The 22,064-nt window shown below is 54.1% G+C and overlaps 1 protein-coding gene across 1 annotated transcript; it reads right to left on the bottom strand.

The window, feature by feature from the left end:
- Window positions 1-19: 19 nt before the first annotated feature.
- LOC308224617 (Krueppel-like factor 5) lies at window positions 20-21,341 on the bottom strand (the record flags this gene model as incomplete). Its single annotated transcript, XM_080624745.1, has 5 exons — window positions 20-198; window positions 3,898-3,957; window positions 5,954-6,839; window positions 10,191-10,238; window positions 21,177-21,341. The coding sequence occupies 5 exons, from the start codon at window positions 21,339-21,341 to the stop codon at window positions 20-22; spliced, it is 1,338 nt and encodes a 445-aa protein (XP_080480871.1).
- Between the last annotated feature and the right edge of the window lie 723 nt (window positions 21,342-22,064).

The raw sequence follows: 22,064 nt of genomic DNA, 5'->3' as shown, positions 1-22,064 counted from the left end.
AGGTGAACGGAGACAGGTCCTAGTTCTGGTGCCGCTTCATGTGCAGAGCCAGATGGTCGGAGCGGGAGAAGCAGCGGCCACAGGCGAGGCACTTGAAGGGCTTGGCACCCGTGTGCTTCCGATAGTGCCGGGTCAGCTCGTCAGAGCGGGCAAAGCGCCAGTCGCAGCCTTCCCAAGTGCATTTATAGGGCTTCTCACCTGCAGGGAACAGCCACAGGTCACGGGCACTCCAAGAGCCTCCCAAACATCCACCCCGCAGGACAGGGCTGGTGGCCACACTGCTGACAGGGTCCCCTTTTGCTGTGCTCAGTCCTCAGCCACGAAGGAACCATAAACTATTCGGTTACCTGCAGGTCCATGTGCCCTTATAACTAGGTCTTGCCCATGGATGTGGTCCTGGGCAACCTGATCAAGCTGAAGATGTCCCTGATCATTGCAGGATTGGACTAGATGACCCCTGAAGGTCTGTTCCAACCCAAACTATTCTATGATTATATGTGCCTATGCACACACTTTCTAGGCTTGGTTTCTAGTGCTGCTCAAGTTCCTGTTGGATTTTGGAGCATTTCTGGCTAAAAACATTTCTGATGGGTATTTTTAACTAAATTGCCAAAAATTCCTATGGAAGGTGTTGCTGTGCATACAGGTACGGGCAGCATCAGGAGAAAGAAGCAGGTTAGAATCATAGAATCTCAGACTGCTTTGGGCTGGGAGGGACCTTAAAGCTCACCCAGTTCCAACCCCCTGCCACGGGCAGGGACACCTTCCACTAGAGCAGGTTGCTCCAAGCCCCTGTGTCCAACCTGGCCTTGAACACTGCCAGGGACGGGGCAGCCACAGCTTCTCTGGGCACCCTGTGCCAGCGCCTCAGCACCCTCACAGGGAAGAGCTTCTTCCTTATGGTATACAAATCTCCCTCAAAGCATCTTTGCAACCACCGTGTAACCCTCCCTGCCTCAAAGTTCAGCCCCGGAGCAGCTCCTGGTACACAAAACGCTGTGTTTTCTCCAGAGCATTTGGATGATGTAATGCCTCTGCCCTCTCCCTCTTCCCACCCATACACACCTATTCCTGCACTGAAACGCATTAACTTCTCAGCCAGCTGGGAACTGGGCTGGAAAAGCCCGTGCCCACTTCCAACTGCTTGCGTGTCCGGGCTGTGGAGCTGAGCCCTCTCCTCGCAGGGGTGTGGTGCTCTCAAATATTAGCCCTCGCTCTTAACAGCCTGAACAAGCAGGCAGGGGCCAGGGAATGTGCTGACTTTCCCGACCTCAAATATTTACTGTCTCAGCAGCCAATTGCTGCGCGCACATTGCGGCGGGAACGCACGTACACGCAGCAGCACGCGTGCACAGGCATGTGCATCCTGCTCCAACATGTTTCTTGCTCCTCCTGCAGCCTGTGTGCCAAGCAGATGGAGCGTGCAGCCAGGAAACAGCATTCAGCCACAGAGAGGTCTACAGCGGCTGCTATGCATGGGATAGACCATGAAGGCACAGACAGTTCTTCATCGTGAGGGTGCTGAGGCACAGGGTGCCCAGAGAAGCTGTGGCTGCCCCATCCCTGGCAGTGTTCAAGGCCAGGTTGGACACAGGGGCTTGGCACAACCTGCTCTAGTGGAAGGGGTCCCTGAATCCTAGGTGTCACGGTGTGGAACTGGGTGAGCTTTAAGGTTGCTTCCAACCCAAACCATTCTATGATTCTATGAACCTGAAGGAGATGGGGCACCAGGACATCTGCTCCTCAAAAGCTCTGCACCACAGAGAGCAGAAAGATGTCAGTTTTATGGCTCAGGTAAATAGAGCTTAAATCCCATTTACGAGCAGCACACTGGGTGTTTTACAGCACACTGGGGATCTCAGGCTTGTATTGGCATGCTAAGACAGAGGCGGGATTTGCACCGTGCAGCCACAGACATTGTCCCAGCCGGGTCACCTGGCTGGGTCAGCCCTACCAAGGCCCTTTAGTTTCAAACAATAACAGGTTGATCTCCAGGATAGAAACAAAATGCTTTCCATTGTCCCACGAGCTGGCTCCATCTGCCAGGACAGCACGGCAGGGCAAGCTCAAACAAAGGACCCAAACTGGCATTCCCAGATCCCAGGAGGCGGGTGAGCAGCCACCAGGTTATATATTTAATCTCACAATGGCACCCAGGAAATGAATGGTGTCTCCAGGAGATGAATACAGCCCAGCCCATGGCAACGGGCAAACCACAAGAAAAGATCTTGGAGATCATGTATTTCTCAGCCCTCCTGCCATCAGGCAAGGAATGGCGAGAAAGGGCGTTATTAACCCTTCAAGAGATGGAGCTGAGGTGGCATCAGGCATGCTTAGCTGGCAGGAGCTCAGTTGTATTGCTGTGCTTAGAGGGGCTGAGACCTCAAAACAACTCCAGACTGGATGCAGACACCCTGAACCTGTCTGTGGTTGGCTCTGGTTTGGATTCCTTTCTTCTTGCCCGCCCCACAATACTACCAGGTTTCTTGACTACTCAGGTCACATCCTCCTTGGCCTCTCTGTCCTTCCCTCTTAAAGCAAGCGAAGCAGAAGGAGGCAAACACACTTGGATTTCCAGCCCAATTAATGGGAAACCTGGAAAACTGACTGCATTTTATTGGGATCCAATTGCCTGGATACACCATTATGTTGTGACTTGTAAGGCTGGTGCCTATCTCGGACAGGTCACGTCTCTGGGCACAAAGCTAAGATCCGCGCTCCAAACGGAAGGGGAAAAGAGATATTTCATTTCAAAGCAAGAGCCCTGAGCGCAGATTGCTGCTGTGACAAACGCTTATCAGCACCCCGCTCCTGGGGCTGGGACAATGTCCTTCCTGTTCCTTTCTTCCACCCTTTCCGTGTTGTTCTCCAGCCTGCTCCCAGCGCAGCCCCTGCCAGAACAATACTGTACCTCCTGCACACAGCAGAATTCCTGGCTGGCTTGCTCGGAGGAGTGATAAGAGGGAAGCGGAGCAGAGCCAAGAGCAAGAGCCGATTCCCAGCCTCAGGATGGGGTTTGTTCGTTGTTCATAAAAAAGCAAAGTGAACTCTGGGCCAGCTTAATTGCTCTCAGTAAAGATCAGCCCTTCTATAAAAGAGATTTATGAGGGCACTGATGGTTCCTGGATACGCAGGGATCTGATAAAGCTTCAGGTATAATAAATGCCTTAATGAGAAGACCTGTGCTTGAGTGCACAAGAGCCACCGAGCTGGGTTTACCCCAGGGAAGCTGGTTGTGGTGGGAGCTCCTTTGTGCTCGTGACACGGTTTACACCAGCCAGGGCAGCCTAAGGCACCTTCACCCTCAGGAATGAAGCACAGCTCTTCTGTACGTGTGTTTGGAGCCCTACGTGTATTTGTATATGTGTGTGTATGTGTATTTGGTAGCTGCAGTGATAACACCACCACCAGTTGCTAAAGGGATGAGCACTGGGGAAAAGTGGTCTGTGTGGCTGGTACACAAGGAGATATGAGGGGTTCCTTCCTCTCCTTGGGAACCACAGGGGCACTTGACACAAAAGAAACATGCCTTGTCTCCTCAGCAGTTATCTATATGCACCACATGCCTTCACATACTCTTTTTGAGGGCTAAGCAGCATCAGACCTGGCTGGGATTTGGGAGATCTCAAAGGAAGGGCTCAGAGGCATCTCCTTCTCCCAACCCATTGGCTCAAGAGACTCCAAGAGTTCTAAATTCTAGACCATTCCTCGAAGGCAACAACTGCCCAGAGCAGAGTACAGCCTCTAGAAATCCCTGCAGCCACTGGACTCTTGCTAATGCTAACATCAGTAGACTGAACTCCTTACAGCAGTAACCACCCTGGATCAAGGTAACCAACATTATCAGCAACATCTTATCCCTGTAAGAAGCGTTGGCTGCAGATGTGGTGCTCTTACCTGTGTGGGTCCTCTGATGGGCTTTCAGGTGCGAGCTCTTGGTATAAACCTTGGAGCAACCTGTAAAAACACAAAGGAATCAACTTCAACTGTGAGAAAGGGCCAGAACAAATCCAGAACATTGATATTAGAGACAGAGCAGGCCTGGAAAGCACAGCATACATATAACCCATTTGTTAAGGCAGTAACTGAAGAGCATTTGCTCTCCAGGACAGACAGACATTTACAGTACTCCATCTTTGCCACACAGTCCTGACACCCATGGGCATTGTGCTGGGAATTAAAGGGGGGAAGAGTTAGGTACCGACTTCCAAATCCCCCCGTCCTCAACCAGATCTTAGAGGCAGGATAAAACGCATCCAGGAAAGCATGCATCCAGTGTGGCTGCCCCATCCCCGGCAGTGTTCAAGGCCAGGTTAGATGGGGCTTGAAGCAACCTGCTCTAGTAGAAGGTACCCAGAGCATGGCAAGGCTAAGCTCCACTTCCCCATCAGCACACAGAAGGAAAAACACCAGGGCCACCTCCTGTAAGCTGGGACTGGGGCTTTGCAAACAGGTCTCCCCAGTTCCTCCAGTTCCTGGTGTGAATTCAGCGTGCCTCCCATCACCTCACATCAGTGAGACCTGCTGCCCTGCCATCAGCACTGATGGTTCACCTCTGCCTGAACCTCAGCGTGAAGGATTAGACATCCTCCCCTGCCTCTGCACGTACACACCAGTGTTTATTCAGTGCAGGCTGTTGGCACTGAACAGTGCCAACACTGTTTTTGCACCACTGATGTGTTCCTGCTTTCCTGTGCAGGCCAAAGTCCTGCTGAAAACAGGCAGGTTTTGCCTTGGTAATGTGTCCTGCAGGACGGGACTCCTGCTCTGGCCAGAGGGGTCTGTCTCAGCTCCATTTACACCCTTAATCTGTCTCCCAGCAGCAGAAGGTAAAATATGCAGCACAAGCTGTTAACTGCAAGAACATGGGTGAAGCTTCTGGCTCAGAAAGTTCCTCATCTGCAGGTTGCCAAAGGGTGGGAAGGTGTAAGCACAGAAAGATCTCTCTGAGCATCTCCTGTTATACAGTTCCTGGGGTCACTGATGGAGACAGGATCTGGGCTGGACAGGCCCCGGGGCTGACCTACTGCAGCCATGCTTGTGCCACGGACAGCACACAAATCCTGCCAGAGGCAGTGAGGAAATGGCTCTCCCGAGCTCACACACCCCATGGGAAAGCTGCTCATCCCCATCAGCTCCACGGCCAGGCCGGGCCCAGGGAGTGGGATTGCGTGTCCCTGCACAAGGACTGGTGATCCTCAAGCCCTCACGCTGCTGTCACTGCGGCTTCTTGCTAAGGACACGATTCCTTCTCTCCCCTGCAGCATGAATGAGAGTGGTATTGTGAATCCCACAAGCTCTGTGTGCACAGAGCAGGAACCCCTGCCCAAGCATCACAGGTCTCTAGATGGACACGCTCATGCAATAAGGTGCTGCACAGGGAACAGCTTCAGCTCATCACCTTGAAATGCCTTTCCACACCACCCTGATGCAACACACGAAGCCACCAAAGGACATGACACAGAGATACCACTCATTGCCTCTTTGGAAGAAGAGATTTGGGGATACAGAGACCATAAAGGCTGCTCATGGAAATTACTTGGTTTGGTTTGCAACCCATTAAGGGACAGTGGGAAAGGAAGGTCAGTGAGAAAGCCAGCATGGTTTTACCTGCAGAGACCATGTGGCTGCTCAGGGTTAGGCAAAGACAGAGTGGAACAGGCAGCTAAGGCAGTGGAATTCCTGGAGCATCCCTGTGCTTCACAGGAGCTCTCTGCCTCTCCAAGTCAGGAGAAAGGGAAGGGGGGAAAACAGGCATCATCTAGTGCAGGCGGGATGGACTCTTCTCCTCCTTGGTGTCATAGGAATCCCACTTCCCTGGAGCTCTCCATAGCTCCCTTCATCATCCAGACAGGGTGATCTCAGATTAAACTCCTGCAGAGGCCCAAGGCAGTCCCAGCCTCAGCGTGTCAACACATCCACCCCAAAGCCAACACATCCACCATCAACATACCTGGGTAATCACAGTGATGGATTCTCCTTTTCTCCAGCTCAGGGTTGTTGCGTCTGTTGTATTTGGGGGGCTGCATGACAATGTGACCCTGGGAGACGGTCCCAAGGCCATTGGGGACTGGGGGGACCTGGGATGACTGGACCAACTTCAGTCCAAACGTGGCTTCGTAGGATGGAGGGGGAGAGATGGTGTTGATGAGCTCAGGCTGGTTTTCTGGGCTGCCAGGCTGTGAGTTGGGGGGTGACGGGGGCAGGTTCACCCCTGGAGCAGGGTAGAACTGCCCTGAGATGCTGAAGTTCCCCTGTCCCTGGGAGACGTGCGGGTACTGCTTCACTGGCTGGACAGGTCTGTGGACCACGCTGGACATGGCGCTACCTGTGGACATGGTGACACCACTGAGGCTGTTGATGGCTGTGGTGGTGTTGGAGGAGGATGTCAGAGAGGTAATATCAGCACTTCCATTGCCAAGAGGCATCTGGTAAAGCTGAGGCTGCTGGTTGGCGGGCAAGGGGATCTCAGAGGGCAGCTCCTGCTTGATGAAGATGTTGTTCACCGCCACTGACTGGGGCATGCTGAAGACACTGGTGAAGTCGGGCAGGGTCTGCGTGGAGGCAGAGGAGCAGGGCTGGGCGAAGCTGGTGCCGGGCTCGGTTTTGATCTGTGGGAAGGGAGCCAGGGGTTTGGGGGTCCGGTACAGTCCCGTGCGCAGGTGCGTCGTGTCAGGCAGGATGACGTTGATGTTCACGCTGTACGGTGTGGAAGATGGCTTCTCTGTGGAGAAGAACTCGTCCACCACCGAGGCGCTCTCCCGGCGGTACTTCTTGTCTGGCAGCAATGAGATGGGGGGCACCTCGTTTGAAAGGTACTTGTCCATTTCGGACCGTGCCTATGGCAGAGGAACAGAGAGAAGGGATTTGTGACCTTGGCACACTGGTGGTGGGAGTCCAATGTTCAACAGGTACTTAAGGTAGCAGGAAATGGAAAGAGCAGCAAGGAGCCAGAGGCTGCAGTGATTTAGCTTGTCTCTGACTCAGCCAGACTCCCCAGGAGTGAATCACTGTCCTCTGTCCCACTTCCCTGCTACCCACCAGCACTGATAACAAAGGCAACGTTAGGCAGAGGATGCAGTTAGGAGCCTGACAGAGGAGACACAAGCTTTAGGTACAAAGCTTTGGTCACATAAAAAGAGAGTTTAGCACTAGAAGTGGGATGGAATCAGAAACTGCTCCAGTCAGCCTCATGCTTTGGGTGTGTTGGATCTGCAACCCACCTCAGAGGTGCTGACTCTGGTCTCCTTTAAACTCCACAGGCTGAGATGTATTGCATTTCATTCTAGGATAGTATCTTTAGTTAACTAAGAATATTATAGGTCAATATCCTTAATTAATTGAGGATAATTTGGACAATAGCACCTAGAAATCTAAGTGATGTTGCCACTAATTCAGTGGACTGTGAGCCTAAAATGGAAACCACCAGACATACTATTCCTGTCTTGCCTTGGTAAAGTGACTCAGCCCTCACCTAACCTTTGGTTTAGTTCTAGTCTTGTAGAGCTGTTTGTACAAGCCCAGGCCTTCCAAGCTAACAGGACCTGTAGCTCAATCACCGCCTGCCAGGTTGCTTCCCCTCCTGGTTCATGTCTGATGCAGCATCCCACTGAATCCAGGCCTGATAACTCAGCAACCTGATGGAGCAATCCACTAGGAAATTCATCCCTTGGCATTTGATGACTCAAGTTCTGCTCTTTGTGGTTAAAGATACCAGCGTTAATGCTCTTCTATAAAGCTACAGCCTTTAATTATGTGGTTATCCATGTGTCAAGCTCATTGCAAAGCCCTTGTACACTCATTCATATGTAGAGGAGCTGGCAGAGCCACCAGCTTTCCCTGGCAGAGCTATGGTGCTGATCTCACCCCACACCCTGCATGCTTGAGCCGAGGGTTTTACAGCCTTGAACTATGTCACTGGAGTGCAACGGGCCAAAGTCATCCCTGCTGCAACTCCACTGCTCTTAACAAAGCTGGACGGGACCCAAGAGAGCTCCAGTGAAACCTATCACCCATGCTGCCAGCTAATTCAAAGAGCCTTCGCACCTCCGCAGGTCATACTGGCAACACACGGGTGAGCTGGCTCCCACCCAGACACAGGGACGTGCCACAGATACACCCTCTCCATCATGGGTGGAAGCTCAGAGACCCTGGACCTGGAAGTCTCAGTGCTGCATTGAACTGAGCCCTGGGACTGTGCTTTCTACCCTGTGCTGGCTACACTGGTGTGTGTACACACCGTGTGTAAACCTTGCCAGTCCTCATTGAAGCTGAACAGTCCCTGCCCTCATTAAAGGAAGCGATGTGCTGGCTCTACAAGCTCACCTGGTGTCACATCTCCACCTCTGCTCGAGGCAGTGCAGCACCCTACCGCCATGCTCCGGTGAGGAAACCCTGGCTCAGCACACCTCAAAGTCAAGGCATCAACGGGAGGTAGGGAGGAGAATGAGGGGAACTCAACCCAGTCCTGGCAGAGTGGTCCAAACTTCTGAGGATGCTCAGGGGCTGGAGCACATCCTGTATGGAGACAGGCTGAGGGCACTGGGGCTGTTCAGCCTGGAGAAGAGAAGGCTGCGTGGAGACCTCAGAGCAGCCTTCCAGTATCTGAAGGGGGCCTACAAGGATGCTGGGGATGGACTCTTCTTCAGGGACTGTAGTGATAGGACAAGGGGTAACGGGTTCAAACTTACATAGGGCTGGCACAGGTGGTAAATGCCCCATCCCTGGCAGTGCTCAAGGCCAGGTTGGACACAGGGGCTTGGAGCAACCTGCTCTAGTGGAAGGTGTCCCTGCCCATGGCAGGGGTTGGAACTGGATGAGCTTTAAGGTCCATTCCAACACAAACCAGTCTGGGATTCTGTGATCTCCTCTCTGCTCCCCCCTGCAGTGTCCAGCTGGGTTCCTGCCCAAGGAGAACACCATGAAAGCTCCAGAGCTCTGTGCTCCTGCCCTGTGCACCCACATTGGCATAGGAGTGTTAGCCTGGGGTGTCAGCTTGCTCTAGGCAGCACCAGAGGCTCCAGATGCCGTTCATACCTGAGCAATGAAGTGACCCACTCAGCAGCAGTGGGGGCAGGGGAAGGCGTTGATGCCTTTTACTTCCACACTTCCCTTATCTCTGGCATTTAACTTTCTCACCTTCAGTTCCCAAGGGAAGGTCTCCACCTACACAGCTCCAGTGGGTCTGTACACAGCAGGTGACTGGGCAAGTATATTAATGTAGAAAGGCACAGAGGGCCTAATTTCAGATCCAAAACCTGCATTGTCAGCCAGAGTCCCCCTGTTCAGGGTCTCCTGACCTCCTTTCTCTCATAACCAACCCCTACCTGCAAAGGCTTCTTCCTGTCATTCCATTAAAGCCTGATAAATCCACTTGATCCTGAGCAGCCCCTGGGGAAACGGGGTGCTGAGGGGCAGCTGGTCGGCAGAGCAGAAGCAATGGGCTTCCACTGGACAGGAGGGATAGTCAGATGGATACCTTGCCTGTAGCTGCATGCCAGAATCCATGGAACCCACACTGTGGTTATGCCACAGGTCCCACACAGCCCCAAGGGCCCCAGTGTCCTTCCAAGCGGGAGAAAGAGGCACTTTGCTTGTTTGTGTTCCAAAGATGCCTTAGAAACCCTGGTCCGCACCGGCACTGCTCATGCTGGGTGCTGACACCTGGAACCAAGCCATGTCCCCAAGCACCTCCCAGCCAATGCTCTATCCAAAACCAACCCCTCAGCCCACAGCCTGCACATGGGGATGACTAAGCGCTGACTTGATCCAGCTCAAGTGTCCTCAGTGCAAGTGTCTCTGTCTGGCTCTCACTCACAGCTCCATTCACTCAGTGGGGATCCAGTTAATGGAGACACACAAGGGGACAGTCACAGTGGTGGCTTGCACACACCACTGAACCATCAAATGGTTTGTGTTGGAAAGGATCTTAAAGTTCATCCAGTTCCAACCCCTTGCCACGGGCAGGGACACCTTCCACTCGAGCAGCTTGCTCCAAGCCCCATCCAACCTGGCCTTGAAGATGGAGACACCAGGAGCAGGAGGAAGGCACCCGGCTGGAAGGAGGGAGCGGAGGTGCCCTGGGTGTGGGTGGCTGTGGGGACATCCCAGCTCAGTCTCCTGGGGGCTGTAGGTACCTGTCACCAGTGAGGCAGAGGGATGCAGAGGGAGGAAGGAGGAAAGGGCTTCACCTCGAGAATGAGCGGCGGCATCCGCTGTTCCATCCGCAGGGGGTGCAGCTGTGGGGCAGACAGGACTGGGTTAGTGGGGTGGCCTCCCCTGCGGTCCCAGCCACCCTCCATAGGCCTCCCCCAGCCACCCCTGGCCACTGAGGCCTCACCACCCCCCCAGCATCCAGGAGCAGGGATGTTCCTCCTCTGGTTTCCTCGTGTCCATAGGTGGGAGCGGAGCCGGCTGCGTCAGACCAGCAGGGACTAGAAACCAGCCCAGGCTTCCTTCTCTCCCACAGAACACCAGGAAAACCAACCCAGTGGGCTCCGTTTTCCCATTTTTGGGGTGCTCATATGCTGGAAGTTGTATCTAAATGGAGCATGCTTATTGTGAGGCCAACCACATTGCTTCATGGCCTTGAGAAGACCTACACCAAACAGGCTGGGGATGCTGCAAGCTGCAGGTCTCCACGTGGTCTTCATGCCCGGAAGCATGAGGAGATGCTTAAACATGAAATCTGCAGGTTAGAGCTGGAAAGGTTGTGAAAGCTGTGTCACATCACCCCATCAACAGGAAGAAATAGCTTCAGAAGCACCTGCAAGCTTCAGCCAAGCTCCTGTGCAAGTAATGCTTGAGCCTGGCAGTGGGTCCAGATGCTGGATCCCTCATTTTGGGGTCAACCACACCAGGAAATCAGCAAAACCTCCTCTCTGCAGCTGTCCGCATGCATGGAAAGCAGCACGAATACAAAGGAAGCAATTGAGGTTAGAGTGGGGCCCAGCAGGAGGAAGTCCCATAGAGACGCTGGGTCTCCATAGGCTCCTCAGCCAGCCCCAGGCAGGTCCTAGCAGCTCTGGAGAGGGCAGCTGAGGACACTGCTGTGGGCTCGAATGAGACAGCAATGACCGGGCAGGATCAGCCCATCCCCTCCTCCCTATCTGCAGCCACAGGCTGGGAATTAACCATTTTCTTGCCTTTCTGAGAAGGGCTGAACTTATCACATAGACAGTGAGCTCAGTCCATCTCAATACTGCAAGATACCCACCATGGCCTTTGAGCTGGAGAGCCATTAGTCTTTTAGCTGTCTCCTCTATAGTCACTATCAATGCCACCACTGCAATCACCACGGAGAAGATACTTGCTCTGGAGGTGGGCATCTCCCAGACTCCACCAACTGCACCAACAAGGGCTCCAGCAGCCATCATAGGAAACATGGGTCAGTAGCTCAGGCAAAAGTGAGCAAAGGAGAAATACAGGCAGAGCAATCAGCACAACCTCTGTGAGTTTAGAGGTGTCCAAACTGGAATCTTCGGTTTGGCCAGGAAGGGAAAGCCAATAAGAACAGCCTCTTGTATAGTAAAGGCACTCAGCTCCTGTGATACTCTCCCTCAAGTCATAGCGTCCATGTCTGACCATGAACGAGGGCCTTTCCAACTCGCCAGAGAATGCAAAGCCAAAAGGAAATCAAGCAGGGAGAGGGAAGGGGTTAGAACAAGCACTTTGTCCACTCCAGACAAGGCCATCACACACCAGTTTGTGCCACTGGACCAGCAGGACCGTGTCACTCAGCACTGGCACATCCAAACCTGGGACCGAAATTCCCTGGAGGGCAAGACGAGCCCAGCAGCCTCTAGAAGAGCTGTTGCTGTGGAGCACCCGCACTGTGAAACCAGTGAAACCCAGCCCTGCAAGCCAGTGGCTCGATGAAGGAAGCCAGCAGTGAAGCCCCAGCTTCCCCAGAGTGGATTCTCCTGTGGCTCGTAGGCACAAACATGAATCCTCCCCCTTTACCATCTGCCAATTTTCCTGAATCCCACCGTATTGGAGACCATTATCCCCTGCTCAGACGAAGGCAGGATGAGGTGTTATCAGGACATGGATCAACACACACAGAGTCCAAGACAAACATTTCTTGGGAGGATACAAAAGAAAAGCAGCGCTCAAGCCAACCGTGCTGCTTTGGCAGCAGTCACCCACGAGCATCGTTAGAAGAGCATTAGGCTCCGAGGCTGTCAAGGCAGGGGGTGGGACGCGTCTCTCCCGTGATGAAACGGTTTCTAATCTGAAGTTGATGAATAACAAACGGCCACAGAAACATCAGACGTTGTCACCACGCGAGCAGCAGCGGAGAACAAGGAGGGAAATCAATGTTTGCGAAACAGGCAACGAGCAAGTGGAGCTGGCAAAGGGAGCGGCCGGAAAGGGCTCCGGGAGGACTTGGCAGCTTCCAGCCCTGTGCTGGCCCCTGCCTGGCCACAGCCCCTCTGCAGAGCTGGGAGGCATCGAACCCGGATGGGGCTCGCTCTTGTCACAGCCAGCACCAGCCACAGAGCTGCAAAGAGCTTTGGGAGAGGGGTGCAAGATCATAGAATTATAATGGAGTGGTTTGGGATGAAGGGACCTCAAAGCTCATCCAGTTCCAACCCCTGCCACGGGCAGGGACACCTTCCACTAGAGCAGGTTGCTCCAAGCCCCTGTGTCCAACCTGGCCTTGAACACTGCCAGGGATGGGGCAGCCACAGCTTCTCTGGGCACCCTGTGCCAGCGCCTCAGCACCCTCACAGGGAAGAGCTTCTGCCTAAGAGCTCATCTCAATCTCCCCTCTGGCAGGTTAAAGCCATTCCCCTTGTCCTGTCCCTACAGGCCCTTGTCCAAAGCCCCTCTCCAGGTTTCCTGTAGCCCCTTTAGGCACTGGAAGAAAAACACCAGCTTCACCCATGCGGGTCAGCACAACCTGTGATGTTCATGGGGTTCAAGGGATGAGGGACATCAACGCACCCACTCCATGTGCAAGGGGGACCCTTCCATGAGGTGAGAACCCTTCCCAAGCACGGGCACACGTAGGACAATGGTTGTGCCTGTTGCCCACGTCCTGGAATTACACAGCACAACCTCTTTCTCATACATGCACCTGCATGAAACTCCATGGAATCAGCAAACAATGGGGAGGACAATCATCAATCAAAAACCCCTGGCAAGTACCTGGCAGTACCCCTTTAAAGGCACACATTATAAATAGACCGTATTTAGAGCCAGATTTGGTTCAATATCAGCATTTATTGTCTCCTGGTTAAATATTGACCTGAGTAAATATTTGTTTCTGTGATCATTTGGGTTTGATACTGACCTCGATCGACGTTATTTTCTGTTTGTTCCTCAAGTCTTCTGGAACTCTCTGCAAAACGGGATTAGCAAAGAAACCCCCCAGACTCTTCCTTTCCAGTACACGCAGAGCCAAAGGTTCTGCTGCTGTGGATAACAAAGCACCATTGCAGGCAGCACAACCAGGCTGTGCCGATGGAGGTAGGTGCTGAACTGCAGAAGGCACACGATGGACTCTTCTGCTTGCTCCATCTCAAAGAAAGGAGCAGCTCCAAGAAAAGCTCCCCTCAAAGCATTCATCTGTGTCAGCATTACAAGCGGTGGGGCAAGAGGCATCTTCACAGGCTTTGGCCACCTGGAAAGTGGGCAAGTCTCTATGTAAGGCCTCTATAGAGTCCATAGGGACATAGGTCAGTCTTTCCATCTTGAAGCTGTCACACTTCCCAACCTACCAGAGCAGCTCCAGGAGCAGGACAGAGACGCAGCCCTTCTCCAGGTTAGTGCCAGGAGCTCATGGACGGCTCTGGAGGGTTATCCTGGTACTCTGTGCCCTTGTGTTTGAGCTACCCAAGGTAACTGTCACCTCTCAGGAACAGGGAGTTTCCTTGAGGCCAAGAGTCACCACCAAGGCAGATGCGGGCAGTGGGGAGGTGCTGGCCTCTGGCTGAGCCTCAGGCTCAATCCCAGCAGACTTGCTGACTCTGTTTGCTATTCCTTCCCTCCAGCCACTGATAAAGACTCACTCAGAGGCAATCTACCCCTGTTATTTATCACTGAAATCATGCCACTGCAGTCAGCAATCCCAAAGGCCAAAGAAACACACTCATCCGACTCCAAGGTCAAGTGCCTGGAAGAGGAGCAGTCTGGAGCAACCAGACTCCAGTGGACTTTAAGAGAGCAAGCAGAAACCTTCCCAAAAGGTACCATTAACCTGCAGCTCCATTTGTCCTTGGTTGTTCCTCTGCTGAATGTGGGAAGATGAAGGCTCTCAGATGTCCCCATTCCCCAGGATGACCCGGACAAATTCATCCACTTGTTTCAAGCTATTGCATGGCCGTAGGACACTGGGTTTGTCCTTGAGCCTTCCACCTCCCCTCTCATCACTCATCAGTGCTGCAAGTCCTGAACCAAGTGTGACATAGAATCAAGTAGGCTGAAAAGACCTTGAAGATCATCAAGTCCAACCATTACCACCACTAAATCATGTCACTAAGAGCCTTATCTACATGGAGGAGGCTGTTAGTGCTCAGAGGGAGCTTTCCCAGGGAAGTTTGGGTGGGATCCATTCCACCTCATTTGAACCATCTGAAAGCTCACACTCATCAGGGATGATGAGAAGAAAAGCAGCACATTCCCAGGGCAGGGTCTGACAAAGGCAGAGTGAGTCATTTGCTGCTTGCTGGGGCTTGTGAAGTCCTCCTGGCACTCAGCACACGATAGAACAGCCCCAAAGCCTGTTCTTCCCTGTACAACACCCACGGCAGAACCGAAACCCCAGGCATGGGGAAAGCAAGGTCAAGTTTCACGTGCGGACAGCACATCCCAACCTCCTTGTGGCCCTCAGCTGCCCTGCCAAACCAGCCAGTGAAACAAAACAAACCCCAAGGCAGGTGAAAACACTGTGCTTGAAGCAGGTCTTTGGGCCAGTTTCTTGCTTCGAAGCTTGCACAGCACCCAGCACAGAGTCAGGGACCAAGGGGGACATTGGAGCAGGTCCTTTGCTAGCCTCAAAGGGTTTCTTCAAGATCCATTCCCTCCAGCTTCAACCCTCTCTTTCCACATATTCCCCGTACAGAAGTGAATTGCCAATTGCCGTTAATTAAGAGAGAGTGATTAAGGCAGGTAACAGGCCACTGACAGTTCCCACGGAGAAGGCACCAAGCCCTGGAGAAGCCCCAGGTTTGCCAGGCCCAGGGAAACACGAGGGCTTCGTGTCCCAGAGGTGATGTCAAACAGCCAAGCTGATGGGTTTGAGCCCTCTCAAAACACAGAACCACAATAGCACCAAATACCAGGATCTGCTCAGAATGAAACGCTATGCTCTACAACAGCAGAACGATGAGTAGGCAAAGGGAGATGTTCCCCTTTTCCCATTCAATTGAACAAATCTGGGTCATTCCCACACTTCAGAGAACACCATCAGACCTATTCACAGCAAGATGGGTTTTCATTGACTATATTCAGCCACCCCTGGGCTCAGCTCCCCAGACGTGAGGATCAGCAACATGATAATGTACAGGGAACAGCATTAAAGTGATGGGCTGGAGTGGCTGGTGAGGAGGTACCCACATATCTGCCCTCTCAGGACGAGTTCGGATTCATGACACAAGTTGCTTCAGATGGGATAGTGATAACAGATGGATAATAAATACTCTTTCCTCCTGGAAGTCCCTGTGTTTTCAGACCAGCTATACCGAGACCAATTTCTTGCCCCTCTTTTCTCCTGCTTGTACTGGAAATACTACAAAGAGCAAGGTCATGAAATGCATTTTCATACTTGCAAATCCAGTCCTCAGTGGAAACAGGAAGGTCCCCATCCTATTAAAAAGAAATTAAGAAATCCTAATTTTCAAAGGATTCCCTGAGCATTTCTGAACATCACGAAAGATTCTTTGTTTGAGTTTCAATCCCAGCTTGAAAGGGGCTGAACCTCTTTGATGTGGTAAACAGCCCATGGGGCTTTTTTGGAGGGTTTTCATGCTAGCTCAAGTTCTGAGAACATCTGAATTGTAAACAGCAGCGCTCCAATCCCCAAACACCAACTGCACCCTGTGACTCATGGAACTCACCAATGGAGCACGAGCAAAGCAAATATTCTAATCAAGGGGCTCAGCTCACAAGACGGTTGTAAGCGTGATTATTTGCAGTGGATGGGTTAGATAAAAGAACTCAGTGGACCAGGGAAGGGGAACAAAACAGTGCAAGGAGCTGACCAAACAGGTTTGAGAGGGGAAAATTCACCGTTGATGATGCACCGGCCAGAAATGCATTACCCCAGACCTTGGCAGAGTGATTGCAGGTGACTGTTTGCTTCCCACACACCGGTCAGGAAGGGTGACAAAGGGAAATCTGTTGCATGTATTAAGGAGTCGGAGTCTCCTGTTTGCTTCCTCCCTGAAATACCTGCCCTTTGAGTGCTCAGGGTGAAAAAGCAAGCAACAAAACCACTCCACAACGTGCTTTTCTGCCTGGTTTGCAGCTCCCTGTGTCTGCAAGTGGAGAACAGGCTTGAGCAGGGGCTGTGCAGGGGGACGAGGAGCAACACACCTGAAATCCCTTCCTTTCTCTCTCTCTCCTGCCTTGTGGAGCCAAGCTTCCCCCTGCGGAACAATCAGCCTTTGTCCCACCCAGACAAAGCCATTGTGCTCCATCGAGCTCAAAGTTTGGCCGTTTCATCCCACACCTCGTCTGCTTCCAGCAGCGCTCGTGTGCCCACGGACACACACCAGGAAGTCTGGGCTGGGGGATTAAGTCACGTAAAACAACAAACACCGAGGCTGAGATCCCCTGAAGTTCCTGGTCTTTGGCTCACCGGTTGCACCGGGTTTGCCCAAGCTCCCTGGTGGACACAGCAGGATTTGGTGCGCATCACCCTGACACAGGGCTGCAGAGAGCATCCTGCCTGGGGACTGCCCCTGAGGGTCTTCCTGCAAGAGCACAAGGACAGATTCATCCTCTCTGGGGACTCCAGCTTCTTTCCCATGGCCCTGCAGGCACCTGCCAGGCACAAAGCCCATCAGACTTGCAAATCCACAGGGAAGCATTACCCTCCGCTGATCCCAAGGCAAAACAGCCTGGAAGGATCCCTCCTCCCCAGTATCCCTCAGCCAATGGCCACAACAGCTGCCATCCCACCACCTTGGTTTGTGCCAACAGGGACCAAGTGAGCCCGTTCCTCCTTCAACCCACCATCTCCACCACTCTGCCTCTGCACAGGCTCTGTCTCTGGCATGCTTTGGAAGGGATTCTTGCACAGCATTTTGCATACTTGTGCGCAACACATGGATGCTTTGAACCCTTCCGCAAAGCCAGGAGGATCCCAGATGGAAAACATCCTGGTTATCCAAGAGGGGTAAAAGACCACAGCTTCACACTCCCACAACAGCACAGTACATGGGCACGTGCCAGTGTGAAGCCTGCACCCGAAGCCCCATCGGGCTTCCCACTGCATCACCGTGAGCTCAAAGCCCATCCTGAACCATGGGAACAGCCTTGGAAACAGGCACTGCCCCGCTGAGCTCCTGTTGGTGCTGTCCCCATACATGGCAGCAGAAAAGCTGGATTCATTCCTTGCATGCAGCTCCTGGGAATGAATCACTTGTACATCTCTAGGAATGAACACAGCGGAGCGGGAGCCCTTCCTGGCCCGGACGCAAACAACATCTGTACGAGCAAGACCCATCCCCCTGGTTCCAACCGGGTGCTGGACCACACGGGAGCAGGAAAACCCACCCCTGGTGCAAGAGAGAGCCACCAGCACAGCCAGAGTCATGACAAGGATGTGGCCACAGAGGCTCAGACCCACAGGATGCAGCACCCAGCACACGGGGCCCTGCAGGGACAGAGCAGGATTGACACAGCCCAGCAAGCTGGAGCGCACCTAAAAATGCCTGTCCCATCTTCTCCTGTGACACCAGAAGCAAAATCCCTGCCGGGATGAGGTCAGAGGAACACAGGACACCTACATCCATCCACGCATTGAAAGGGTCTGGGTAATGCGGCTCATGGTGTGAGGATCTGAGCACCAGGAAAAGGGCACAGCACCATCCCGAGAGCATCGAATCCCGTCCAGCACCTCCCAGATGCTGTTTTCTTCCTGTGGGAGCCCCCCCCGCTCTGGGGCAGGCAAAGGGAGCCACTGCCAAGCACAGGGGTCAGAAACTGCCTGTGGGGTGGGAGCTGGGCTCAGGGCACTCAAGGGGTGATGTTTGCTGCCGCTTCCCAGCTTGCAGCAGCTTAACCCACCCAAGGGAAGCAGGGACAGGCTGGCCTGGGGCTACCATGGGTGATCCGGGTTATCCCTTCCATTTCCAGCACCTTGTGCTCCTCACCACTGCAGGGAAGCCCATTAGGAGCCAGGTCCCACCCTGCACACCTCTGGGCAGGGGACATGGCCTCTCCTTCCCGACCACGCTGTCAATGTTCCTTCTAGGAACAGCTCCAGGGTCATGGAAACCTCATCTGTTCTCACCATCACCAGAGCTCTGCCCAGGGATAGCTCTCACAGGGATCGGGATCACACCACGGGGGACCACACTCAAACCCATGCAAGGCATGAAGCCTCAGGTGCCCCCAGGAGGCTCAGGAGGGATGGGGTGGCTTAGAGGACCCAGCATGGGGTACATTATCTACCATGAGGTCAAGCCCAGCTCCGGGGACACGGTCACCCACCTGGCACATCCACACTGGATGATCCCAGCCCCAGGACACTGGGAAGGTGGAAGCAGCAGATGAGCCCTGGTGCCCCCTCCCAGCCCCGGTGCCCATCGGGGCTGACCTGACAGCCACACACAGAGAGCATCTCCTCCTCCTTGAAACACTCCCTTTGCTTTGGGTTCACTCATTGTTATATTTAACCTTCCCCCAGCATCAGCCTCCTGAGATTTAAAGGGGAAACTTCTGTTTGTGGCCGACCTGACTCCAATGAGAAAGGAAAAGGCTTTTCTCTCCTTTCTCTCCTCTTTTCCCTTTCTGTTTGTTTTGGATTTTCTCTTTACTTTGGGGCAGGAAAAGCACAGAAAAGGGAAGAACTGACCTTAATCTTCACACAGGATCTACTTCCACCTGCCTCAGACCCAACAGAATCCTCAGCAGCAAATAGCTCCCACCTCCCCCCCTTGTTTGAGAGGGGACTTTGCAACCAGCGGGATAAAGAGTCTGCTCCTTTCTTTGCCCGAGCTCAGGAGCTGGAGCAGTGGGAATGCCCCGTGGCAACAGCCAGTGCAGAGCCCTGACAGGTCACAGCCTTTCCATAGCTCTTGTCAAGCTGCTCTGATAAACACCTCCCGGAGCAAAGGGCTTCCCGGACGTGTGGCTTTTCCACCCTCCGGCTATGGCAGCATCTCCTTTACAGCCACCACAGCCTCTGGCACTTGTTAGAAGGGGCCAACACGTGGAAGACTCCTCCCCAGGAGATGTGGGTCCAGCCCCACATCTGGTTCACATCAGCTCTGGTTGTGCCACCCGGGACACTTCACCCTGGGTGGGTTTGGGGAGGTCCCAGTGTGGTGGTTGGGGGCTGAGCGGGTGCTCCACATGGAGCAGGGGTGAGCTCCAGCCCTGCAGCTTCCCAGCATCCATCCCATGGGCTCTGGTGTCCATAAAGGGATATGGGATGGATTGAGAGCAAAGGATCAGCCACCCCCAAGCTCAGCTATCTCCACCCCAAGCAGGCCATGGTGGGGTGGCATTGCCCCAGGGACCAAACTGGGGTGAGAAACCCCCTTCCCTTCAAAGTGCAGCAAGGATGGTGTCATGGGATGAAGAGTTTCCAGCCAGGGGTGGGCTCTGCATCCCCATGTCCCCCTTAAGGAGGACAGGAGGTGGCGCAGGGCTGCCTGTCCTCCCCCCATGGCCATGGCCGAGGTGTGGGGGAAGCACCAGCCCCATTGCCTAATCCCACCACTAATCCCAGCCGGCATTAGGGATACAAAAGCAAACCTCACCCTCCCCTTGACTAAACAGGGACAGGCCTGGAGACAAACCCCCCTTGCTGAAGGGCCACCACAGACCCTCCTGCTCCAGGTAACCCACAGGGGCCCAGTGTGGAGGGACAGGAGCCCTGAGGCTGTGGGGAGAGGCACCGAGTCAGGACCACCGCAGGGGAAGGAGCAGTGGGGTACCTGGCTCTCTGCCCTCCATACTGACCCCACATCCACTATGGATGCTGGACCACCAGGGTATCACATGGAAACACAGCAATGGAGACAATGCCTTCATCTCACCCAAAAGAGCCCCACAACTACCCCTCGGGGCATCAGTGCTGCCGGGATGGGAAGCAGGCAACGGATACAGAGCCCCAACCCCTGCTCCGTGCCCAACCGCATCCACCCACCATGGGGATGCCCTCGGGGGGTTCCCAGAGGAATAACAGCCAGGATGAGGGGGTCCCCGTGGGGCCGGAGACGCCCTCCCGCCGGATCAAGATGGCGCTGGGACGTGGGGCGCAGGTTAATCATTACCCACCGTGCCCCAGCTCGCCCAATTCCCGGGAGCAGGGTGCGGGCAGGCCCGGATCACCCCTTTCCCACCAGGAAGAGTGGCTGAGGGCTCTTCATGGTGGGATGAGGGGTCCATCACCTAAAACACCAGTGAGGAGCCTCGTCCCCTTGGCTGGGATGGGCAGCAGTGCTTGGACGTGCTCCTGCCGTGGGCCGGAACAGAGATGGGTGTGCAAGAGAGGTGTAACAACACCCCAAAGCCGCTTATCCAGGTCTTTATCTCCGGCGCATACAGGGGGGACGCCACTGGGAATTTCAAGGAGCATTCCTTCCCCTTCGTGGCGGTGGAAAAACAAGATAGAACACAATAAAATAGGAACCAAGCTCCTGTTTTCCCTGCTCTCATGCACAGTGATCCCATTGCTCAGGTCCTTCCCAGTGAGCCGGCAGTGGGGCACAGCCCCTCAGGACCCCCTCACCTGGGGAAAAGGGACTGAATCCCGGCTACGGGAGCGAGCAAAACCCAGGGTGTTTGGAAGGAAGCAGGCGGAGAAACCCCATAATAATGAAACCCAACACGCCCAAGAGGGAATCTGGCCCAGGGGGAAGCGCGAAGGTACAAAGCAATGGAGGTGTCGTAGCAAAGAGTGGGAAAACAAAGCAGAATTGGGTCCAAATCCACGCTCTCCTCTTGGAGAGGCACAAGGAGTGCAACTGAGCAGGAGGCACCGGCCTCCGCCTTACCTGCGCCAGCTCGGGCGGGTTTTCCAGGGGCCGGGAAGGGGGTTTGATGTCCTCAAAGACGGGAGCGTCTTCCCCAGGTTCCCCGGACATGGTGACGGGCTTCAGCGCGGTGAAGACGGAGGCGTCCTCGGGGAGCGGGGTGCGCAGCACCAGCCCGCTGCTCATTCCTCCCACCCCGCTGCCCCCGGGAAAACCGGTCCGGTCCGGGGGTTGTAGTAAAGAAAGGGGGGAAAGATGAAAGGAAGGGGAGGGGAAAGGGGACGAGGCAGCGGGAGCGAGGGGCCGATCCCGGAGGAGCCGGGTCGCGGGAAGGCTTTACCTGCCGCAGGAGGAGGAACGCCGACCTGGAAGCGGTGGGGAAGCCGCAGGAGCCAATCAGGATCCCGCCGACGGCACCTCCGCGGCCACCGGGGATAAAAGGAGCCGGGAGGAGCGAGGAGAAGCCGGAGCTTCGCCCTCAGCCCCTGTGTGCCACGGTGCACAGGCAGCGCCGGCACGAGCACCGGCCCGAGGGACGCGGTGCTGCCAGAGCCGCCGGTGCCACCGGGAACCCGGACCCCAGCACGGCTGGGATGGAGGCAGAGCAACCCAGCTCAGTGAAACCATCGAGCGCTCGCATGGAAACGAGGGGTTGGGTTAGGTCTTAAAAACAGTGGATTTGGGGTTTTTTTTATGAGAAAATGCTTTTCCAATGAATGTCTGAATTTTGCATGAAAACTGGGGTTTAGGGACAAGGAGATTCCTGTTTGCTCACACCTCTGATTCCCAGCGGAGAAAACAGGAAGATCAAAAATAAATAGATTAATTAAATTAAATCAAAATGAAATAAATTAAAAGTAAAGGGGGAAAAGGGATGAATCTTGTTGGGGAACAACCAAAACCCAACAA

Source organism: Psittacula echo (assembly GCF_963264785.1).
Source record: "Psittacula echo genome assembly, chromosome: 8".
NCBI classification, from domain to species: Eukaryota; Metazoa; Chordata; class Aves; order Psittaciformes; family Psittacidae; genus Psittacula; species Psittacula echo.
The sequence above is the reverse complement of the archived record's forward strand: the minus strand, read 5'-3'. Positions and strand labels throughout refer to the sequence as shown.